This window comes from Triticum urartu, chromosome 2A (assembly GCF_056163025.1).
Source record: "Triticum urartu cultivar PI428250 chromosome 2A, HENAU_Tu73, whole genome shotgun sequence".
Taxonomy (NCBI): domain Eukaryota; kingdom Viridiplantae; phylum Streptophyta; class Magnoliopsida; order Poales; family Poaceae; genus Triticum; species Triticum urartu.
The window spans coordinates 6,788,577-6,806,753 of NC_141874.1; the positions used below are offsets into that span (position 1 = coordinate 6,788,577).

The 18,177-nt window shown below is 46.2% G+C and overlaps 2 protein-coding genes and 1 pseudogene across 2 annotated transcripts; all 3 read left to right on the forward strand.

Moving 5' to 3' along the window:
• The first annotated feature begins 7,165 nt into the window (after positions 1-7,165).
• On the forward strand, positions 7,166-10,626 carry LOC147982767 (uncharacterized). Its single transcript, XM_087542680.1, has 2 exons — positions 7,166-10,049; positions 10,199-10,626. Exons 1-2 carry the CDS (start codon positions 7,166-7,168, stop codon positions 10,624-10,626), a joined length of 3,312 nt encoding a protein of 1,103 aa, XP_087398806.1.
• A 2,717-nt stretch (positions 10,627-13,343) lies between these two features.
• LOC147982768 (uncharacterized) lies at positions 13,344-14,621 on the forward strand. The gene has a single exon (XM_087540542.1). It carries the CDS (start codon positions 13,344-13,346, stop codon positions 14,619-14,621), a length of 1,278 nt encoding a protein of 425 aa, XP_087396668.1.
• A 680-nt stretch (positions 14,622-15,301) lies between these two features.
• On the forward strand, positions 15,302-16,460 carry LOC147982769 (putative receptor-like protein kinase At3g47110 pseudogene; annotated as a pseudogene).
• The last annotated feature ends 1,717 nt before the right edge of the window (positions 16,461-18,177 follow it).

The following is an 18,177-nucleotide window of genomic DNA, read 5'->3' on the forward strand; positions in this document are numbered from 1 at the left end:
TCATCCTGCACATTGATGACGGCGGATCTCGGCGGCGTGGTGCAGTGGAGACTCGGCGCCCGATGCACGGTGCTGGACTCGCGCAGGAGGAGGTTGCTGTCTGGCGTCATGGTGACATCGATGGCAAAGTGGCCAGACAAGGTAGAAGCCTCAATATGATCTGAAGACCTGTGGAAGATGGCGGCGACGACACACAAGTGCGTCTGACCGGATTGTGTCCCAGACCCAGTATGTGGCTGGGCTGGGGCTTCCGAATGAGTTTCGGCTTCTGGCTTTTGATGTTGGGCTTAGGTGAGTGGTTTGGGTAGTGGCCCAGCTAGCATCCCTTCATCATATTGGATAGGAGTAACGGTATATGTTGCCAAGATGGTGGATTCAGGCACATTGTTGTAATACTTTGTAAGGTCCTCGAGAATAATCAATAAAGTCCGTATGCATCTCCCAGATGCAGAGGCCGAGGGTCATCCTCCTTTTTAAAAAAAGAGAGGCTCCAATTACCACACGGTCAGTGCGGTAATCGATCCTAGACCAATGGTATCAACATTGAATGAGGCTCAGATTCACTAAATTCTCGAAGCAGGCTCTTAGCACACACCAAGGTACACAGTCAAATGATACAAGGTAGTGAGGAAGCCCTCTTACAAAGTAGATCCTGAGATAACCGCACAACATACACATACACGGCCACGTCGCCGAAAGATAACATTGGAAGGCCTGAACACAACACGACGACATGACCTGGGACACCAAACCTCCAAACGCCCTCAGGAGGAGGAAGAACGCAAAGCGTCACCACTACCGAGTCTGAAATGAACAAGGGTCTTCTCCCAGAAGATAGCACGGAGAACAGAACCACAATCATATCCTCAATAGGAAATAGGAAAGCGGCACCCACAGGCATCGCCGAAGGCGGCGCAAAAGCATGAAGCTTTTGCTCGACAGCTCACCCGTATCACCAAGAAGCACCTAGTACCACCACGACAAGTAGAAGCCCTCTAGATCCACATCTGGGCATCGCAACTACCAATGATAGAGAGCGAGTTCGAGCCACCCGTTGCAACACCCCTCGCCTCCTAGATGACAAGGAGGCATGACCACTGCCATGGAGCTCACCGGAGACACAACCATGTGGACGGTCATAAGAGGCCACCGCCCCGGCACTCATGTCCCGAGACACCGCATCAGCCCACATTGTAATGCACCCACTATGGCAGGAAGAGCATAAGGTATCTCCTTCCACTCCTAGACCGGCATCATCCATCAGGTCTGGGTCAACGCCTCCACGGAAGGAAGCATCCACGCCTCCTTCCCTAGATAGTTCTGGTGTTAGGGTAGCGGAACCCAGTGCCCACCGAACACCGTCGTCGAGCAAGCCTAGGCTAGCTCGCACGCGTCCATGACCGTGGCCATCGGCGCCAATGTGACCTATGGCATACTAACGTCACGGGATCCTAGCTCGGACTAATGCCCAAACTGAGCAGTATGCAAGGAGATCACAAGGGAAAGGCTTGCACACGCGTGAAACAAGTCGACCCTCTATACTCGCACACCGCTGACCGCCATTCACCACAACGGACCAGATTACGCCACCCACCGAAGCTAGCCCACACCAGGGATTGCACAAACGTCGTTGACGCGGATTGCACCGCTGCTAAACCAAGCAGTCGCACAACCCCATCACCACCATGGGTGCCCCGAGCAGTGTCGCCCCGCAGGATCCATGATGGATCCGTGTTGATGCCACACGCCAGCCCGTGTCGCCAGGTGGCACCGGATGGCAGATCTGGGTGGAACCTAGATTGCCGCCGCACCAACAACCGCACCCCCAGGCCCAACGATGCATCACTATCATGAACCAATCCTATAGCGCAACCCGTCAGGCCGAGTCCACCGCCATCGCTCACTGGCTCTGATGCTACTTGCAGAACTGGGCATGCAGCTGCTAACGATACATTTTATGGGGGTGGCCCGTCGACCGGGAAGGCCCACACTGGGCCGGCCTCAATGCCCAGATGCTTGACATCGACCTAATCACAATGATGGGTCCAGGGGCCGGCCTTGAAGATAGAGCATGATCTTGTTGTACAAGCCAAGATGCCCTCGTTGGAAGGTCGGTCAGGAACCCTGTAAATGCTAGCTCTCATCCCCTTTATTAGGCCATGCTAGGGGTAGTTTCAGGCATCTGTTCCATTATACATATACCTCGTTAGTATTCATCATCCTCCACTGGTAACGCCCATGCATGAGGTGCTCCCACGTCAATCTAAAGCAAAGCAGGAGTGAGGTAATAACTCGACCATGAGGGACCAAACCTGGTTAAAACCCCGTGCGAACTCTCCTCCGGTACTTCCTTCTATGCTCTCCACCCTACTGAGGGCACTGACAGTTTTATGCACCATGAGGTGGCACGCCAATCACGGGTTGCGTCAAATGCATATTGGGCCCAGATTGGATATCTAGTCATGCCCGACGACTTCCTGCCAGGCTAAAATTTTGTCTATGGCTCCTTAAAGTTCGTCACCGATGGGAGTAGGCTACTCTATAATGGCACACTGCCCTCTCCCATCAACACCATGCGCTTAAGGAAGTGTCGTGTTCGTCATAAACCAATATGGGACACTCTGCACCTCTGTGTCCCTGCATCGCCCTTGGCACGGGAGGCAGCACCGACCCTAGACAACTCCGAAGCGGCTAGAACTTCGTCAGCCCACCACCCTTCCCGACCGCAAGGAGTGCACATGATCTTCCATGCTACCAATACATGGCGAGCCTAGAAGCCCGCATGACTTGTAGTATATGCAACTACAACGGCTTACGTGGAATACCTAGAGTGGCCGGACTCCACCATTGCCTTCGAACGTGCCAATCACTGGACTACATCCCACACCAAGGGAAATCTGCCCTGGTGCTCAACCCGATCGCTGGCGACTTCTGCCTCCCGCAAGCCCTTATGGACGGGGGCAACGGGGTCAACATCATCTTCCCGAACACCATGTCAAAGATGTGAATCTCCAAGTCACTCCTAAGCTTCACACCCACCAGCTTCCACAAGTTTGTGTCGGGCATGAAGGTGTAACCCCTAGGACAAATCTACCTGGAAGTGATCTTGGGAGACAAGGAAAACTTCTGCTTAGAGACAATGTTCTTTGAGGTTACGTCATTTCACACGGGTACATCGCTATCCTCGGTAGGCCCGCTTATGTTAAGTTCGTGTTGCTACCCTCATATGCGTGAAGATACCAAGACCAAATGGCATCATTTCTGCACAAGGTAGTGCCGAGAGGGCGCTTGAAGTGGAGGTCACCAATGTAGACCTTGCAGAGGCCGCACTAGCCTCCACGAAACTTGAGGATATCAAGAGATCCTTCGACCCATCCATCACAACATTGTCCTGCAAGACCAACTCTGGACCGGCTTTCTAGCCGGTCAAAGAGAAAACGAAATTCCAAGTGCAGGCAGAACACCCTACAAAGACTATGATCATTGGAGGAGACATCTGTCGAGAAGGAGGAGGTCATCCTCCTACAATTCCTTATGAACAATTTGGACATATTCACTTGGAAGCCCACTATAACATGCCCGAGGTTCCTACACTCATTGCTGAGCACAGCCTGGGCATCAAATAGGTCGCGAGTCGGGTCAGGCAATCCCTCGGACACTTCGCCACAAAAAAGCGCCGAGCAATTGGAAAATAAATTGGTCAGCTTCTCATTGCAAGGTTCATTAGGGTGGTTGCTCACCCCGAGTTGTTGGCGAACTCCATCATAGTCCAGAAAAAGAACATCTCATGGTGCAGGTGTGTCGACTACACTGACATCAACATGGTTTCCTGACAGATCCGTTCCCGCTGCCCCGCATCGACTCCACCATGGGCTACGAACGGCTCTGTTTCTTGGACGCCTACTCTGATTACCATCAGATCCGGATGAAGGAGTCCAAGTTGGAGAAAACATCTTTCATCACACCTTTGAGGCCATTGTTGTACATCACAATGCCATTTGGGCTCAGGAACACGGGCGCCACATATGAACATATGATGCAAGAATGCGTCCACGACCAGATAGGCATCAACTTTTAAGCTTACATCGAGGACATCGTCATCAAAACAACGAGCGAAGCCAACCTGCTCTCCGACCTTGAACAAACATTCTCCAATCTATGTTGGTTTAATATTAAGTTAAATCCACAAATGTGTGTTTTTGGGGTTCCTTCGGGATGGCTCCTCAGCTTCATCGTCTCCCAACAAGGCATCAAAGCTAACTCAAAAAAGATAAAAGCCATCCATGTTAGGATGTACTCGGCCCATACGCCAGTACCATTGACTGGTGAAACCTGGCAATCTATTTATTACTGACGGACACCATTGGTGAAAAGTCTCTGTCGTGCCCACATGGAAGCTGCCACATCAGCATCTGCTACCCATTTGTCAGAATCATTGACTATCAAACTGACAAACCGATTACTAATGACATATTACGGTCACCAAAAAGATCTTTGGTGACAAATGGGCTGATCAAAGGTGATAATCTTGGTCGTCACCGAAAATGGACATCCGTGACAAAACTGTGTTTGTCACTTAAGATACAATCTTAGATTAGAGAAAAACGTGGAACCATCAAGAAATTTTTTTTTGTGACAGTGCTTCGGTGATGAATGAGTGATGACCAAAATCATCACAAGCATATTTTCGGCAAACAAAATCGGTTTTACGTGACACAAGTGAACCGTCGCTAGAAGTCCTCTATTTTGTAGTGAGGGGTTCGCTCACGCGTGGCTTAGATGGATTGCAATCTTGCTTTCCACAGCAAGCTCGAAAGTGGTGGTCAATGGTGTTCTTGGTAGAAAGATCTCTCATGCATGAAGGTTTGAGGCAAGGGGGCGCAATCTCCTCCTTGCTCTTTGTCGTTGCAATGGATGCCCTTACAGGAATGGTTTTGAGAGTTGCCTATCATACCTGGGTAATAGCCGTTAGGCATTCAATTCCCAAATCATTATAATGTCACAGAACATAAGTACTTGACCATTGCATCGGTGTTAGGGACCACACCGTTGACTATTCAATTTTGGTGTTCGTTCTTTGAAATAGGTCGACAAAGTAGATTCATTTTATCAAGAGGTTGATGACGGTCAATCTATCAGTTGATGATGACTCATTTCGGTGGAAGTTAACAATCTCTTGTGGTTTCATCGTTAAATCGATTAACTCGAGTCAACCTATCAGTTTTTGGCGACTCATTTCAGTGGAAGTTAACAATCTCTGGTGGTTCCATCGTTAAATTGATCCTTTTGAAATAAATCTATCTGGAAATTACAAGTTCACTTGAAAATAAAGATCTTTATGAAGTTCTTACACAAAGGTGTAACTCTATCCAAAGATAGCCTAGCCAAACGTCCATGACATGTAAGCAAAAAAAATGTTGTCAGAAAGCTAGTCATTATTTGTTTCAAGCGTGTATGTTGCAGCATTGGTGTAGCAAACGACACATGTACCTTTGAACCACCACCTTGACTAGCATGGCGAATATGATGGGTAACTGGTTGCGGAGAGCTCCCTCCTCGCTCAAGGCACAAATATGTGCCGGTATTTGTGCTTTGCTCTTGGTATTATGAAACTGCAGTAATGGCCTCGTCTTTAACAAATTCAAATTTCCAAATTCGTTGAAGGGCATCTATAGAACCACCAGTTTCATGCTTACATGGTCGGCTCTACTTCCTGTGAATAGTAGTAGATCCATGGACTTTGGGTGCAACCGGCTAGAAAATAATGGTTGCACGGGGTATCTTTCTCTGTCTCATAATATACGATTTTATTACATGGAAGCGGATTTGTAGCACATGGATGCTCCACCTCCTATATGAACATTAAGTTCAAAAAATACCGAGAAATTTGAAAAAAAAAACTTACGATTTTGTGATATCAAACTTGGGTGTGCGATCTATTTTCGTGTGAATTTTTTTGAAAAATACCAGGAAACGTATTCCTGGCAAAAAGACAAAAAATCCTAGGTATAGAGAAAAATACTGTTTGGATGGATTTTTGTCGGACGGTATTTCCTTCACCACGGATACGTTTCATGGTATTTTTTCACGAAAGTTCACATGGAAGTAGATTGGGAACCCAGGTTTGATAACCCCAAATTTCAGGTTTTATTTTTATTTTTTGTAGTTTTTACATTTCATATTCGTATAGGGGTGTGGAGCACCCATGAGCTCCTGTGTATTTTGCGTTATTACAAGAGAATTGATAAACTCACACATCCGCTATAATAACATCTTACATTACGCGAGGGGGGAGTATGTGATTAAGTGACTGTGTAGTCAGTGCCTGGTTGTTTCGAGCTCTGCCTTGTGCCTTTTTTGCTTGTTACTTTGTTTGAGATGTACTGAATGTTTTACTCTGAACTTAAGAAATATGGATGTGTGCATAGAGCGATGATATACACACGATCGATAAACGTGTGGCCGATGTGTGCACGATTGTTGCGTGGCAGAGTGAACAGCAAGCGTGCATGCATGCAGGAGCGCAGTTGGGGAGGAAGTATCGTTGGGAGGTTGTGCATGAACTGTCGTCCGTGCAGTGTGTTCGGTGTGCATATACTGGCAACTTGCAAGGCATGGATGGAGACACGCTCTACTTGACTGAAAGTGGACAAGTCGCTGGCAATGGCATAGACACGCTCGACTTGACTAAGAGTGGAGACAAGACGACAACAAAGACTCGCGCGCATATGCTAGTCGTCTTGCCGACAGCAAAGGTCGAAGAATCCAGAGGCATGCATAGCCGCTCAACGCGGAGCTTATACGGCGCACGTACTACGTACTAACAGCAGTGGCCTCAAGTGGCGCGCGCACTCGATTCTCAGCAAAGGTCGAAGAATCCAGAGGCATGCATAGTCGCTGCCGGTGAAGACTTTGACCATGAGTCCATGAGCCCATGAGTCTTAAAGGTGGATGACTCGATTCTTTGAACGCACAGGTTCAATGGTGGATGAAAGAGATTTGATATCTCAACTTGAAGGCCGCCATGAGTTGGCTCTTTAACGTCTCAACTCTATTAAAGCACCCCTGCCCTGAGTATCAAAGGCAGCAGGACAGTTGGAAATTCATTCATGTCATCTGCAACAACATGATTTCTCCTGCTCTTCCTCTGTTAGATACCAACAACATGATTTCTCCTCTGTTTTTAGCCATTCTCCTCCTCGTGTCACCAGCAGCTTTGAACCCCATGTCATCTGCAACTGCAATACTAGCTGATTACAGCACCAATACAACCAGAGATGCTCTGCTCTGCCTCAAGTCCCGCCTCCACGGTGCCACCACATCCATGGCCACATGGAACCACACCACCTCGCCTGATTTCTGCACCTGGCATGGCGTCTCATGCGCCAGGAGCAGGCCAAGGCAGGCACCCCTCGTGGTGGCCTTAGACATGGAGGCCCAAGGCCTCGCCGGTGAGATCCCGCCCTGCATCGCCAACCTCACTTCTCTGGTAAGGATCCACTTGCCCAACAACCGGCTCTCCGGTCAAATCCCGCCGGAACTCAGCCGGCTCTCCGGGCTCCGCTACCTCAACCTCAGCTTCAACGCGCTGAATGGAACCATCCCGTTCACTTTGGGCGCGCTTCACAACCTTTCTTCTCTAGACCTGAGCGGCAACGGGCTTTCCGGCATGATTCCTCCGCTGCTCGGGAGCTCACCGGCTCTAGAGAACATCAGCCTCTCTGACAATTTCCTTGACGGAGAAATCCCACTGTCGCTGGCGAATAGTTCCTCGCTTCGTTACCTTTCACTTGACAACAATAGCATTGAAGGGGCGATCCCTGCGTCCCTTTTCAACTCCTCAACCATCACGGAGATACACCTTTGGCACAACAATCTTTCTGGTGCAATTCCACATTTCATCATATTCCCTTCAAAACTTACCTACCTAGACCTCTCCCAAAACAGTCTTTCCGGAGTCGTGCCGTCGTCGGTGGCAAACCTCTCATCCCTTACCTCGCTCGACCTCTCGCACAACCAGTTGCAAGGATCCATTCCAGATTTACCTAAACTAGCAGGCCTACAAAGCCTCGGTCTCTCGTATAATTGTCTGTCAGGAATAGTGCCACCCTCCATTTACAATATGTCTTCACTGAATTATCTTACGCTAGCCAGCAACAATCTTGGAGGAACGTTGCCTTCTGATATGGGTATCACACTTCCGAACCTCCAAACGCTGAGCATGGCTAATAATCATTTTGTGGGTGACATCCCTGCCTCCCTACAAAATGCCTCCGGCATGATGTATATCCATATGGCCAACAACTCTCTCACTGGTGTGGTTCCTTCTTTCAGCTCCATGAAAGAATTGGAGTACGTAATGTTGTACTCAAATCATCTAGAGGCTGGAGACTGGACATTCTTCTCCTCTTTGGCAAATTGTACCCAGCTGCTGAAACTGAACGTCGGTGACAACAACTTGAGTGGGGATTTGCCAGCAAATTCCATAGCAAATCTCCCCAAAAGCATGACCGCTCTAACTCTTCGGTCAAACAACATCTCTGGCACCATCCCCTTGGAGATTGGAAACCTTTCTAGTCTTTCCATGCTCTATCTTGATACTAATCTTTTCATGGGGCCTATACCTTTCACCCTTGGTCAGCTACGCAATCTAGTTCAACTTAGCCTGTCAAAAAACAAATTTTCAGGAGAGATACCCCCTTCCATTGGGGATCTACATCAACTGGAAGAGCTTTATTTGCAAGAAAATCGGTTGAGTGGAAACATACCTGAAAGTCTAGCTAGCTGTCAGAACTTGGTTGCATTAAACCTTTCATGTAATACTCTTGGTGGAAGCATAAGTGGACACGTGTTGGGCAGCTTGAACCAACTGAGCTGGCTACTTGATTTATCACACAATCAACTCGCAATGTCCTTACCACTAGAGATGGGTAGCTTGATAAACCTTGGATCCTTGAACATCTCTCACAACAATATTACAGGCATAATCCCGTCCACACTTGGCAACTGTGTCCAGTTGGAATCGCTTCGTTTAGAAGGGAACCTCCTTCAAGGAAGCATTCCACAATCACTAGCAGGCCTCAAAGCCATCCAAGTGTTAGATTTCTCCCACAACAATCTATCTGGTACAATACCAGAGTGCCTCGGGACCTTCACCACGTTGCAGTATCTGAATATGTCCTTCAACGACTTGGAAGGACCAATTCCCACTAGTGGAGTGTTTTCTAACACAAGTGGTGTTTTTGTCCAAGGAAATCCACACCTTTGTGCAAATTTTGCAGTACAAGAGCTGCCTAGATGCTTTGCTTCGGTACCCACAAAAGAACACAAGTTTGTCATCCCAGTGTTGATAGCCCTATCAGGCCTTGCTGCACTGGCTTTGATCTTGGGGATGTTCATTTTCTGGTTGAAGAGGGGGTACAAATCCAATGAGAACATTGTCCATTCATACATGGAGCTGAAAAGGATAACATATAGTGATGTTAACAATGCAACGGATAATTTTTCCCTAGTCAATGTAGTCGGTTCCGGGCAATTTGGGACTGTCTACAAAGGCTGGTTCGATGCACAAGATGGTACAGTTGCTGTTAAAGTCTTCAAGCTCAATCAGCATGGCGCATTGCATAGCTTCGTTGCTGAGTGCAAAGCATTGCAACACATCCGCCACCGGAATCTCGTGAAGGTGATAACCGCGTGCTCAACTTATGACCCAGTGGGAAATGAGTTCAAGGCTCTAGTATTTGAGTATATGGGTAATGGAAGCCTTGAAAACCGACTCCATAACCACCAGTGTGGTGGTTTGAGTTTAGGCGCAGTGATATGCATATCAGTTGACGTTGCTTGTGCTCTTGAATACCTACATAATCAGTGCATCCCACCAGTTGTTCACTGCGATCTGAAACCAAGCAACATACTTTTCGACAATGACGATACAGCACGTCTCTGCGACTTTGGTCTGGCAAAGCTAATTCATGGTTGTTCATCTGGAGGGCAGAGCGGCACAACAAGCATAGTTGGACCAAGGGGATCTATTGGGTACATACCTCCTGGTGAGTACATTATATGAACACATTCTGAAATGACGTTGCAAAATCTAGTATGAGTAACTATATCAATTGCTAGTTTTCTTTTACTAATACTAGCATGTTTCATTATGAGATGCTCTGAAGAACTCTTTTTAAAAAAAACATTGTTGCAGAGTATGGAATGGGCGGTGAAATCTCCACCGAGGGAGACATTTACAGCTATGGCATTGTTCTTTTGGAAATGCTAACACGGAAACGGCCTACTAATGAAGAGTTCAGTGATGGCTTGACGCTCCGCAAGTATGTAGAAGCATCACTTTCACGAACCCAAGACATTCTTCATCCCAGCCTTACTTCGGTGAGGGGAGATCAGTTTGCTGATCAAATCCCAAACTTGCAAGAATGCAACACATTTGCGCTGAAGGATATGTGTGCTCTTCGTCTCCTTAAACTTGGCTTATTATGCTCCGCGGAATCACCGAAGGATCGCCCAGCAATGCACGATGTCTGCAGTGAAGTAACTGAAGTAAAAGAGGTGTTTTTCTGCATGGATAACCGAAGCAATGACCTTACATTATTAAGGAAAAAAGGCGGTCGATGAAGGTGAAGCTCGTTGCTTCGACCACGGCATGAAAATATGTTGGTATCTTTTTTCCTTTTCTGTGAGCCAATCTGTTCGGCTCACTGCGGTGAAGAGCCCTTTACATGATAATGATGGGTTTCTACTAGGGAAAATTTTGTATTTCTTTGCTGGAAAAACTAGAAGACTAGAAAATGACACATTGTACAAATATTGAAAATACAGTTGGAACAGTGAAGCTCATTTTCCAGTTCACCTCTCCCCACGAACATGCAAATTTTCATCAAAATTTGTGATCATTTTGTGAACCAGACTAAAACTTTCAAGATACAAATGAACAGCCATATAGTTATCTCTTTCGTGCAAGTAACAAGTCATATTTCGCAAGATATAGCCCAGTTTACACCATGAATTATTTCACTTTTTGGGGAACTCGGGAAAAAAGGAGAATATGGGATACCGAAATTACTTTCCCCTGCATGCAGAACAAGGAAAAACTTGAAACAATAATCATAAGCCTGGCAGTTTCAAATCAAACCATGTCGTAAACTGCAAAAGGAGTAAGTGAACTAATCTTCCCTCTTTCAAGTTTTCCATATACACAGGTTGCCTGGTCATACATGAGAGATCATCAGTTGCTGCAGGCCAAGGTTGCAACCACACCAAAATGATGTATTAAATCACCAGACAAGTACTTTTTACAAAACACACATATAGAAAAAAAAAACTAAATGAAAAATCATGCATTCCGAGACGCATGTACATCAACTACAGCTGATATGACGAAATGGTGGGTCCCGAATGTAAGCTACCCCAAAGGAGACGGCAACTGGCCGGCACGGAGCGGAGGGCATGTAACTAATTTTTCCGCAAGTGGTAGTGGCATAGACCGAACTCGTGAAGTTCGAGTGGCAGCTGTTGAATATCCGACTTCACTAGTGTCACAGGCCCAAATTTCCCTCCACTCACTAATTGACCCCTTGTGGCTGCAGCATATTATGTTGTAGGTGTATTTCACAAAGAGTAAGGGTGCGTAGGTTCGCTAGTCTCCACTCTACACATTTCGCCTCTGGCATCGGATGAGACTTTCATTGTTAACTTTATTTACTTCGATGAGCTAGGTTTGGGCAAAGCAATTTGTATTAGACTGTGTATTCTGGATCATGATGATTAGTAGGACTTATTATTATGATGATTAGTAGGACTTATTATTATGATAATGCATGATGCGAGCATGAAGAGTTATTATATATCAGTGGGTGAAATGAACATGGATTGGATTGAAGTGAAGGCAACATGCATGTGGTGCATGTCGAAAGTAGTACTCTTGCCTAAACCGAATTCAAAACTGAAACATAACTCTATCTAGGACTCAAACATATGCCAGCGGGCTGATCTTTGTACAACAAACATGATGAACTTTAACCAGCCACACAAGATCTTCTTTCTTTCTTTGCGGGAACAGTAGATCTTCTTTCGACAGGGAGGAATGATAGACTTTGTATCTGATCGGCGCTAGCGCCCTAATAAACATATAAAAGTACAATCTTGATATACTTTTTGAGGGGAGTACAGTCTTGATTAACGGCCGCAAGTACAAAGTCTTGTGCGGCAAACACATCCGGGCCAGTCAGGATCGCCTTGGTCTGCAGGAACAGTTTACATATGACTTGCAATGGGTACTAACAATTGTGGGAGTATAATATGTTAACACTTAATTGATTAGATATTACGATGGATCTGTAGAACAAACGACATATGATCTGCAAGACTACAACAAGGCCATACTTTAAAAAAAAAAAAGGCTACATGGCCAGAGCACTTACGACATCCAAACCCACGGGCACACGAATCCGCCAGCCCTCGGGGCGCCGTCGCAATGAGCAGAATGATCTCCAGTATAACGAGCAGAAGAACCATGTCCATGTGGCACCTCCAAGCCATGATCTATACGGCAAAACGAAGGCTGTTGCGCTCGCCACTCTCTTTGTCCTCTTGATTCTCACCCTGCAAAACGAAGGCATGTGGTGAAGACTTTGACCACGTCCAAGGCGTTGGTCGTCTCAGACGACTCTAACCATCTGCACGGAAATTTCCCACTATCCACACAGTTCACGTTATAAGACCCCCTCAACCATTTGTGAAAGGGTAGGCTAGAGTGTGTACGTGTGGTGTGGGTGTTGCTAGCCGGATGTCCGCCTTCATCCGTGTTTAGCTTCTTGTAAATAATTTTGCTCCCTTCTATAAGAATACAGTACGTCATTGGCCTCGAGATCTGCAGCACGACCTGCTACACCATTGTAATTTGCACAGTATATGTACAGTAACACCTTAAGCGATGACAGTAACCATCCACACCGCATGCGGTGGTTACAACAGTACTGTATTAAAGACTTTTCCACCGCAAAAAAAAAGTATTAAAGACTTTTCAATGGCTTGTAAGTTTCTTGCATAAGCAGTGACTTGGACATGAAAGCAAGGCTGGGATCCAGAAGTGCGGATGGATGAACGAGGATAACAAGTGCATGCACTTGGAAAAGTGGTAGCATGGAACAAGAATTCTCACAGGCTTAAAGGAGGAAGAGTGTAAACTCGCAGTAAGCTAGCTTTTGGCCTTGACCAAATCCAAGCATGCATCAAGCTCAAGTCTATAAGACCAACACATGCATACGTCTACCAGGCCAGAGTAGCAAAGCACAATAGAAAATTCACTGATGTCCACATTACACACCAACAACATGGCGTGTCCTCTGTTAGCCATCCTCCTCCTGTCATCAGCTTTGAACCACTTCTCATCTGCTGCAACACTAGCTGATAGTAGCACCCTTACCAGCACAGATGCTCTGCTCTGCCTCAAGTCCCACCTCCGCGGCAACACACGGGCCATGGCTATGTGGAACAACAGCGCCTCGCCGGATTTCTGCGCTTGGCCAGGGGTCACCTGCACAAGGAGGACAGGGCAACCACCCCTTGTGGTGGCCTTGGATATGGAGGCGGAAGGACTCGCGGGTGAGATCCCATCATGCATCTCCAACCTCACTTCTCTGGTAAGAATCCACTTGCCCAACAACCAGCTCTCCGGCCATATCCCGTCGGAACTTGGCCGGCTCTCTGGACTCAGGTACCTCAACCTCAGCGTCAACACGCTCAGCGGCACCATCCCTCTCAGTCTTGGTGCGCTTCACAACCTTTCTTCTCTAGACTTGGGTAGCAATGGACTATCCGGTGAAATTCCACCTTTCATGAAGTCAAAGCTCACATACCTAAGTCTAGTCGGAAACAGCCTTACCGGAGTCGTGCCGCCATCGGTGGCAAATCTCTCATCCCTTACATACCTCTTGCTTGCGCAAAACCAGTTGCAAGGATCCATTCCTGATTTGGGTGAACTGTCAAGCCTACAAAACCTTGATCTCTCCTACAACAATCTATCAGGGACAGTACCGCCCTCCATTTACAATTTGTCCTCATTAAACTACCTTGGGTTGTCCAACAATAACCTTGGAGGAACACTACCTTCTGGTATGGGCAACACACTTCCTAACATCCAAATACTGATGATGCATAATAATCATTTTGAGGGGGCTATCCCAGCCTCGCTGCAGAATGCCTCCAGCATGACGATTATCCATCTAGGCAACAACTCTTTGACGGGGGTGATTCCTTCTTTTGGCTCCATGCCAAACTTGAAGCATGTAATGTTGTACTCAAATCAGCTAGAAGCCGGGGACTGGGCATTCTTCTCCTCCTTAGCAAATTGTACACGTTTGCAGCAACTGAACTTGGGTAGAAACAACCTTCGGGGAGATTTACCACCGAATTCCATAGAGAATCTGCCCAAAAGCTTGACCGCTCTAACTCTTCGGTCAAACAACATCTCTGGCACCATTCCCTTGGAGATTGGAAACTTGTCTAATCTTGCCCTGCTCTATCTTGATAGAAATCTTTTCGGTGGGCCTATACCTTCTACCCTTGGTCAACTAAGCTGCAAGAGCTCTATTTGCAAGAAAATCAATTGAGTGGAAGCATACCTGCAAGTCTAGCCAGCTGTGAGAACTTACTTGCATTAAACCTTTCATGTAATACCCTTGGTGGAAGCATAAGTGGAGACATGTTGGGCAAGTTGAATCAGTTGAGTTGGCTACTTGATTTATCACACAACCAATTCGCAATGTCCATACCAGTAGAGATGGGTAGCTTGATAAACCTTGGTTCCTTGAACATCTCCCACAACAATCTCACGGGAAGAATACCGTCCACACTCGGTGCTTGTGTCCGATTGGAAGCGCTTCGTGTAGAAGGGAACCTCCTGCAAGGAAACATCCCACAATCGCTAGCAAACCTGAAAGGCATCCAAATGTTTGATTTCTCCAACAACAACCTATCTGGTACAATTCCAGAGTTCCTCGAGACCTTCACCTCGTTGCAGTATCTGAATATGTCCTTCAACAACTTGGAAGGACCAGTCCCCATAGGTGGAGTGTTTGCTAACACAAGTGGTATTTTTGTCCAAGGAAATCCACACCTTTGTTCAAATGGTGCATTAAGAGAGCTTCCTAGATGCTTTGCTTCGGCATCCACAAAAAAGCAAAAGTTTTTTGTTCCTATGATGATAGCTCTGTCAGCTCTTGTCGCACTTGCTTTAATCTTGGGGGTGTTCAGTTTTTGGTTGAGAAGGAGATACACATCCGGTGAGAGAATTGGCCATTCATACATGGAGTTGAAAAGGATAACATACGGTGACGTAATGAAAGCAACAGATAGTCTTTCTCTAGCCAATGTAGTCGGCTCCGGGCAATTTGGGATTGTCTACAAAGGTTGGTTCGACGCGGAAGATGGTACGGTTGCTGTTAAAGTCTTCAAGCTCAATCAACATGGCGCATTGCATAGCTTCATTGCTGAGTGCAAAGCTTTGCAACACATCCGCCATCGGAATCTCGTGAAGGTGATAACCGCGTGCTCAACTTATGACCTAGTGGGAAATGAGTTCAGGGCTCTAGTCTTTGAGTATATGGCCAACGGGAGCCTTGAAGACCGACTTCACAACCACCAGTGTGGTGGTTTGAGTTTAGGCGCAGTGATCCGCATATCAGTTGACATTGCTTGTGCTCTTGAATACCTACATAACCAGTGCATCCCACCGGTTGTTCACTGCGATCTAAAACCAAGCAACATACTTTTCAACAATGATGATACTGCACGTGTCTGCGACTTTGGTCTGGCAAAGCTAATTCATGGATGTTCATCTGGAGGGCAGAGCGGCACAACAAGCATAGTTGGACCAAGGGGATCTATTGGGTACATACCTCCTGGTCAGTATATTTTACAAGCCCATTACGAAATAATGTTAACGAAATGTAGTATGACTAACTATATCAGTTGCTAGTTTATTTGTTATTAATACTAGCATGTTTCACTTTTGTACTCCGCTGAAGAACTTTTTGTTTCAAAACATTATTGCAGAGTATGGCATGGGCAGTGAAATCTCAACCGAGGGTGACGTCTACAGCTATGGCATTGTTCTTTTGGAAATGCTTACACGGAAACGGCCTACCAATGAAGAGTTCAGTGATGGCTTGACGCTCCACAAGTATGTAGATGCATCACTTTCACGAACCCAAGACATTCTTCACCCCGGTCTTACTTTAGAGACGGGAGATCAGCGTGTCGATCATATCCCAAACTTGCAAGAGCACAACACATTTGCACTGAAGGACATATGTGCTCTCCGGCTCCTTAGACTTGGCTTATTATGCTCAGCGGAATCACCTAAGGATCGCCCAGCAATGCATGATGTCTACGGCGAAGTAACTGAAGTAAAAGAGGCATATTTCTCTATTGACAACCGAAGGCAATGACCCTACATAATGAAGGCAAAGACACTTGATGAAGATGAAGATGAAGATGAAGCTCGTTGCTCCGACCACAGCATGACAACATGTTGCTACCTTTTTTCCTTTTCTGTAAGCCAATATGTTTGGCTCACTGTAATAATTTGGTTACATACGCTCCCAATGTCTCGCCAAGATCTTTTGATAATCTTTTCATACATCAATAAAGAGACCTTTGCCTTATAATGATGGGTTTCTACTAGGGAATTTTTTGATATTTTCTTTGCTGGAAAACTAGAAGACTATAGAACAAAAACACATTGTACGCACCTGTCAGATCCCCACGTAAACAAATATTAAATGGCAAATACAGTTGGAACTGTAAAACTCATTTTCCAGTTCACCTCTCGCCACGAACTTGTAAATTCTACAACAAGCTTCACAAATTATACAACAAGCTCGATGTTCCTTGGGTGAACTTGATCTGGGATACTTATTATGCAGGCAAGATACCTCATGCAACGGAGCCGTGTGGATAGTTTTGGTGGAGGGATCTCATGCAACTCTCGGATATCTACAGAGGAGTCACAAAGACGGATGTGGCAGCGGGAGACATGGTCCTCTTCTGGAAGGACAAATGGAAAAGTGAAATTTTTCAAGACAAATTCCCGAGAGCCTTCTCGTTTGCCAGAGAGCCAGACACTTCGGTGCGTCAACTACTATCCTCTGAACAATTGGGTGAGGTGTTCCACCTTCCTCTCTCATCGGAGGCACGACAAGAGGTGGCTGGTCTGTAGACTGAAACTTTGGATATTTCCCTCGTGGCGGGCAAGGATACTTGGTCTTGTGTCTGGGGCGGGAGAGACTTTAGATCTACACAATTTTATGCTCACTGCTTCAGCCAAGTGCATGCTGACGATGCCTTTAGTTGGATATGGAAAACTAAATGTACCATGTAGTGGAAAGTGTTCCTGTGGCTGCTGATGGCCGATAGACTAAACACTAGGAATATGCTCAAGAGAAGGCATTACAAAATCCAAAATGATGACTATACTTGTCTACTTTGTCACAACCCTCCGGAGGAGGACATCGTGCACCTCTTCTTTACCTGCCCCTTCAGCCAGAGATGCTGGAATGCCCTTGGAATCCAATGGCCAAATGATACTTGCAGGTTGAGAATGCTGCATGATTCCAAGGTCAAATGGGCTCGGCCTTTGTTCCAGGAAGTTTTTGCGGTGGCAGCTTGGGGGATCTGGAAGGAGAGAAATGACAAACACTTCAGAGGGATCCAGCCCTCATTTGATTCTTGGAAGAATAGATTCAAGCTGGACTTTGCCATGCTAGCTCATAGATCGAAGCAGGAGCATGGCCCTTACATTTTATCACTAGTTAGCTCACTGTAATTCTTTGTAATAGCTTATTAATCACTCCCCCCCTCCAATGTAAATTGTAACTTTCTGGATACTCTAACCCCCCCTAACTCTTAACTTATTAATACAAAAGGCAGAGAATCTCACTGTCATCAGTTCTCAAAAAAAAAACTTGTAATTTTCATCAAAATTTGTGATTATTTTGTGACCTAGACAACAAGTTTTGAGATTACAAATGAATAGCAGATATTCAATTCGGCTCTTGGGAGCATATGCTTCTGCCCACCAAAAATGTTTTTTGCAAATGTCAAAACATATTTTAGAAAAAAAACAGATGTGTTCATTGTCAGACCAAAATGCAGTGTAAGTTTTTA